Genomic DNA, 6,899 nt, shown 5'->3' with positions numbered 1-6,899 from the left:
TGGACTTAACAGACATCTATAGAACATTCCACCCAAATAGGAAAGAATATACCTTCTTCTCTGCAGCTCATGGAACCTTCTCAAAAATCGACCACATAGTCGGTAACAAAGCAAACAAACACAGTTATAAAAAAATATTCGTAACCTCCTGCGTTTTATCAGACCACCATGGATTGAAGATGTTTTTAACGTGTTGGTTTCACAAAGCTAAAGTTTCAAGCTCTTTATTTGTATACTAATCCAGGTATTACTATGAAGGTATTTGTAGATATGGTTCAATTCTACGATTTTAGCATGATACGGGTGGGCCTGATTCTGTCTGTTGACAACCTTTCAAAACAGATTTAAGGCTTTCCAAGGGAATAATTATGGTTTTGTGTAGAAGTTTTAGCCTGTGCTTGTTCCTCTGTGTTCCTACTAGATCCAGTTTCCTCTCTCCCCTGAAGTAGTAGCCACTATTCTGTGATGGCCGATGCTACAGACTGGCATCCATGTTTGCACACATCTTGTAATGAGCCTCTTAATGTTTACCTCTCCTTAGCTCTGATATCCTGACAATTCTGACACTTTACACCATATTAGAACTCTTGATAGCATGTCTTCTCTTTCTCCCTCCTTGTTTCACTTTTTCTCCATTGCTCTTCTGAGTTTAATTCCTTTTAATACAATTATTAAAATGTTATTTTGAGTTGTTTATCTCCCATTGTGGTGGTTTAAATGAGAATGACCGCATGAACATATATATTTAAATGCTTGGGCCCCAGTTGGTTGAACTGTTTGGAATAGGTGTCGCCTTGTCGGAGGAGGACATGGTCTTGTGTCACTGATGGTGAGCTTTGATGTTTCAAAAGCCCATACTAGGCTCTCTTTCTGTGTCTCCCGCTCTGCTTAGTGTCTGCAGATCAGATATAAAATGCTCAGCTGCTGTCCCAAAATCAAGCCTGTCTGCTTCCCACCATGATGGTTATGGACTAATCCTATGAAACTGCAAAAAAGTTCCAAATTGTTTTCTTTAATAAGAGTTGCCTTGGTCATGGTATCTCTTCATAGCAACAGAAGAGTAACTAATACACATTTTTATTTTTTTTTATTTTTTTTTAGTAGAATCTATTTTATTCAGAAAAAAAAAAAACAATTTTTTTCCAAACACACACAGGAGGGGGTATGGGTAAGGGGAGGTATCTGTCTGTCCAGCCCCAGCCCCCGGCCCATGTGGTTTTGGCAGCAATAAGGGAAATGGGGTAATGGCCCAAAAAATAATGGTATGTGTGTGTGTATGGAAAGAAAGGGTGCAAAAGCTGAAGGGAGCGGTGGGGGAGGGGACAGATGAGGTCAGTACTGGGAACGCCGCAGGTGGGAGGCCATTTCATAACATTTCTTGTTGATCAAACCACCGTGGACACCTTCTTTGCCCATCAGCAGGACTAGCGTCTTGGCAGTCATGGTGACAGTGACATTGAAGGTGGGGGCTCCTCCGGTGCTCTTGGTACGAAGATCCATTGTAAATTCCCCATCCTGCAGCAGTGAGTCCCGGATCACAGAACATTTCTGGCCCCCAAGTGTCAACCCATTCACGAAAAAACTTGACCGGTCTTTGCCTACCAGGACACCAACCTCAGCTGGCGTAATGCTAACGAAGGTCTTCCCGGGGACGGCGGCCCAGACGGAGGGCGAGTCCTTGTAGCCTACGATGGCCGCGTCCTGACAGGTCCCGTCCGCCATGAGGCTGTCGATGTAGGCGTTCCACCCGGCCATGGCGCTGCTGCTGGGGCTGCTCTGCGGGCTGCTGCTGGGGCCGCGGGCTGGGCTCGGGCTGGCGGGCGGGGGGAGGCAGAGAGCTCGGGGCACGCGCTGCCTTCCGGAAAGCGGCTCTGTTAGCTGTGCCTAATACACATTTTTAAACTGTTTTATTGAGCCAGGTGGTGGTGTTGCACACTTTTAATCCCAGCACTTGGGAGAGAGGCAGGCAGATTTCTATGAGTTTAAGGTCAGTCTGGTCTCCAGAACAGACTCCAAAGCTATACTGAGAAACCCTGTCTCGAAAAACAAATCCAAACAAATAAAACCCAAAACTGTTTTAGCTTTTAAAAATATAGTAGATTTCAAACACATTGCTGAATTAATAGCCAATGACCATCACCCTTTATTACTGATTAATTTATTATAAATAAAAGAAACTTGCAAACCAGATCAAACTGGTTTGTTAGAAAAGGGCATAGATTGATAGGCTATTGTTAAGGGCTAGAGGAGGAGAGCAAAGTATATGAGTGTCTGTATCTGGCTTAGAATTCCACAGATTTTAATTAGGATCCACATTTAAGTGTGTATGACCCTGGGATAGTCAAGGAGACCTCCCCAACCAGATTCATCGTTTTTCTTCAGAACTTGCATTGCATCAGTCTACTGCAGAAGAGCACATATGTAAATAGGGAAACAGAACAAGAGTTCCAGATCCCGCTATGGCTTTGAATGATGAGCTTCAACAGTCTGAAGAAGGAAAAAGATTCTGCCAGTAACCATATCTCCAAAAAAATGTGTTTGTCTCCCACCCTCATTGCTGCCATTGCCTGCCTATAGCTTCTCACCTAACGCTGGGGCCTCAGTAGCCTTTCTCATCTGTTCCAGAATTGTAGCTTGTTAACCCTTTTGCTATGATGGGCAGATAACCAGAGCTTCTGTGAGCTCATGTGTGCAGCAGGTACTCCATGTCCAGAAGACAGCATTTCACAGCACTCCCTTCCGTCCTCTGGCTCTTCCATCCTTTCTGCCCCTGTTGGATGAGACATGTAGGGAAGGGGATCGGCATAGACGTCCTGTCTATAGCTGAACTCTTACAGTCACTTGTTCTCAGCACTTGGACCAGCTGAGTTTCTGCATTAACCACTTTCTAATGTTCAAGAATCTTTTCACCAAGTATGAGTGCTGTACAACTGTTTAAAAACAATTATTTAGAAGGCATTTTGATAATATGACTGTTTAGGAAAACAGCAGTGGGTTCCTCATGAGGACCAATAATCTCCCAAGCATGTTTTTTTTTCTAAAACAAATTTTCAGTGTCAAGCATGAGTTGCCTTTCTGTTGAGTAGGTAATTCAATCAGAAAGCTGTTGGTTACCCCCCACCATGTCATGTCACTATTGCACCAGTGGGCACGTCTTGCCTGGCAGGTTGATATTATAGTATACAAGTGGGTAGGATCACTTATGTCTTTGACCACCAGGCAGATAGTACCTTCTGGCACTTTGAAAGCTATACAGCCAAAAGATTGTTGCTGGTCAGTCAGTTCAAATTTTGTTTCTTGCGTCTTGCAACCTGTTTGTTTGTTTGTTTGTTTGTTTTTATGAGACAACTCTGCTTTGATTTTCTCTGGATGGGTCTAGTGCAGGAATTTTATTTTCTAATTTATTGAATATAATAAATGTAGAAACATGTCCTCCCCCTCATTTACTGGTTATTCATTGGTACAGTTAGCATAGGGAAGATGACATAAATGATTGACTCTTTTTACTAAAGATACTGAATTGACTTTCTGTTATCATTCAGAGCTGACCATTTTTTTAAGGTATCAATATGAATTGGGGGAACTAAATATTTTTCATGAATTCCAGTCAATTGTGGTTGTTTTCCTTTTTTAAAGCTTTTATTGCCCTATCTTTAATGTGTTGGGACCTCTTGCAGTTCCCCTCTAAGTGCTGATACTGGTGAAGCTAAGTCCTAGCATTTCATCATGTTTCAGCATCTCTGGAATACAGGGGAAATGTATTGACTAGTTTTATACTCACTTGAGGGTCATTATTTATTTGAGCACTTTTCCTTCCTAGTGGTATTAAGATAATAATGCATATCTAGTCTGTAGTATTTTAGGGTTACCAAATACATTATAAAATTTAAATTTATTCCTAGCCAAGTGGTGGTGGCACATGCCTTTAATACCAATAGTCAGGAGGCAGAGACAAACGCAGGTGGATCTCTGAGTTCAAGGCCAGCCTATTCTACAGAGTTCAAGGACAGCCAGAGCTACACAGTGAAACTCTCTCCAAAATCCAAAATAAGAAAAAAAAAGAAAGAAAAAGAGATTCATTTATTGTTTAAAGTCTGAGACATGTTATACAATATCCTAAATCTTATTACATCATCTTAAGACTGGTCTCCAAGCTTACTATTGTCAGGGCTATAAAAAAGAATGTTAGGAGCATCCCCAGTTTTTTAAAGTCTAGGCTCAAAGGGGTTTTGTAACTTCTATTTATAGGCTCCAGGTTCCAATTGGTAAATTAAATCACATGATTTCAACAACTGCAGAGTCTGGAGTATGTGGTTGTTCTGTTATCTTTGGGAAAGGCGGTGGGATAAATGTACTGATGCTTTAACACCTATGACTTGGTTTCCTCATCTATAAAATGAGAATAATAATAACACTAACTTTATAGGGTGGCATGAAGTATTAAATAGACTAGTGCATGTAATGTTTCATACAGTACCTGACGTGACTGTGGTTTTAACTTCAGGTTAATTATGTGATACCTACCACAAGTGACTTAATGTTATCTCTTAAACTGTGCCAGACAAGTTTTAGCTATATCATCACAACAGCCATGTCCCAAACACATTTTAATATATTCCAGGCTTAAATATGGTTATCCCTTAAAGGTATCCCTCAGAGCATGTACAGATTTAAGAGGCACAGGACACTATGATAGATATACGTATCTATGGTATAAACCATTTTTAAAAATAACCTTCCTTTGCCAGGTTCAAGAATAAGGATATTCAGGAAGAACACTCATTTATAGTCATGACTTAGATTTTGCTTTCTCCTCAAGGAATCTAGTTTTATGCTTGTCCCTAAGAGCTTCGTAGATTGTTAGGTGTTTGGAGAGTGGCCTACTTCTTGACTATTTCAGAATGCTTTTAAAAGTTTCCAGAAAACAGTGTTTTTTGATAAGTCAGAATAATAAAAAAAAAAAGATTATTAGTGAAGCTGCAAAAGTAAGAACAAGATTTTATGCAGTGATGCCAACTGTCATCCCACTTAGGACCACACATCATAGATTTCAGTGCTTTTCAGACATCTGCTCTCTAAGTCATATAAAACAGCCGTCCTGTCAGCAAAAGCCCTGGCAGAAGAGCCCCACTATTCCAAACATCACATTCCCATTCCTGGTGCTGCACCATCCTCCACAGCTGTGTGTGTGTGTGGAAGTCACATAACTCTCTTACAGGATTAGCTCCTGACCTAGCACTAGAATACAACTTTTCTTACTCTGTGGCTGGAACTCTAGCTTCTTTCTACATTAGCTAACCATAGCACCAGGGCAATGCTATCCGGGCACCAGCACTCCTGATAGAAGATCAGCCATTATCTAAAGCCTTTCCTATGTGGATCATGACTATAATGATCTCTAATGGTCTTGTGTAGATTCTTAGCGACCTCATCTAGACTTTTAGAATCCTTGAAACTGAACTCATTCTTCATGAAAATTATCTAAACCCTTAACATTTCAAGATTGAACCCAGAGCTTGAGCTTATTTCAAGCTGTTTGCCAGCTTTCACTTGAACCTAGAAACCATTGTTGTCATTTGAACTCTTTACCATCTGCCGATTGAAACCAGACTTTAGGCTGGTCTTCCAGGCTTATTTAATGACAAGAGATTGAACCCAGACCTCATTCCTGACATCCAAAACTCTTACCATTCGAGAATTAAACTCATTCCCAAATATCGTCCAACCTCTATGCCATTTTGGGACTAAACTTTAGGTCTTGGGACTTTTATCTGAGTTCCTTACAATTTCTAGATTTAACCCATGCTTCTCAAGTTATCAAAGCATTGTACCAATTGGAGATTGACTGCACAGCACAGGCAGACAGCCAAGCTGTTTAGGAGTTAGATATTGAACCCAGGCCTCACTGAGGATTGTCTTCCAGTTTTTGTGCCAGCTGGATTTCCAGCCCAGTCTATGGCTGCCTTCCAACCCTCTTATTGATGGGGGAGAAACAGAGGTCCCCAAATGATTTTAAGCATTCTGTCCCAAGGGATCAAACCTATCCTTGGTCATTATCTAACTTATTTACCAGCTGTTGATTGGACTCGGCTGTCAAAAACCAAGTGGAAAGATTGGTTGAAAGCTTATTTATCTTTTTCAGCTGCTAAAGGTCTTGAATGCTGATGGTATTAGTAGCTCTGGGAGCAGTGCTTCTCAAAATGTGATTCTACCACCCCAGAATCACCTGAGGCTGCTCACTAAAAAGCAGATTTCTGGGTCCTATCCCAGATCCTCTGGCTCAAAATTGTTAGGCCCCTGGCCATGGAACCAGCATCTTTAGCAATCACTTTAGATGATTCCCATGCATACTGAAATGTGGGAACCACTGCCCTTGAGTGAAGTCTCTGAGATCTGTTGGAGAACAATCCCAGATCTCTCAGCTGCCATCCAGCTGCTCACCAGCTGGGCTTAAGATGCAGGTTCTTATTAATGCACTCTATCAGTATATTGCTTTATTGGCTTGGATGTATAAGCCAAGTTTTTCCTAACAGTTATTCAGTTGTGCTAGTTTATAGAATGGGGCTCATTCCCTGTTTCAAAAGTAATGGGTGGAAGGGAGTCTGTTGATTTTGGTACAGCATACCAACTTTGCCATGGGGATTTTATTTCCCACTCAGAGAGGACCTCCAACGCTGTGCCTTGCACTGGGGAAAGAACACTAGAAGCCCCAAATGCATGTCATTCAGGAATGCACCCTTCCTCGAACATAGGAAGGTTAGGATTTCTGTTAAGGTGAAAACTAGATTTTTTTTGCTTCTCTTCAAGAGACATGTTGGCCAGGGCTAGGGTGATCACTTACTCACTATGCAGGAGACAGTAAGTGCAGCCTACCAGTACTGCAGAGAGAGAGAGAGAGA

At 41.5% G+C, this 6,899-nt stretch overlaps 2 protein-coding genes across 4 annotated transcripts in view; one reads left to right on the top strand and one right to left on the bottom strand.

The window, feature by feature from the left end:
• Hpse2 (heparanase 2 (inactive)) overlaps nt 1-6,899 on the top strand; it is a 627,972-nt gene that overhangs the window by 347,800 nt on the left and 273,273 nt on the right. The gene's annotated exons all lie outside the window — the stretch shown is intronic.
• On the bottom strand, nt 1,117-1,814 carry LOC101981083 (profilin-1). The gene has a single exon (XM_005352314.3). The coding sequence runs from the start codon at nt 1,753-1,755 to the stop codon at nt 1,333-1,335; it is 423 nt and encodes a 140-aa protein (XP_005352371.1). The 5' UTR covers nt 1,756-1,814; the 3' UTR covers nt 1,117-1,332.

This window comes from Microtus ochrogaster, chromosome 8 (assembly GCF_000317375.1).
Source record: "Microtus ochrogaster isolate Prairie Vole_2 chromosome 8, MicOch1.0, whole genome shotgun sequence".
NCBI lineage: Eukaryota > Metazoa > Chordata > Mammalia > Rodentia > Cricetidae > Microtus > Microtus ochrogaster.
Note: the sequence above shows the minus strand (reverse complement) of the source record. Positions and strands in the feature narration are given on the sequence as shown.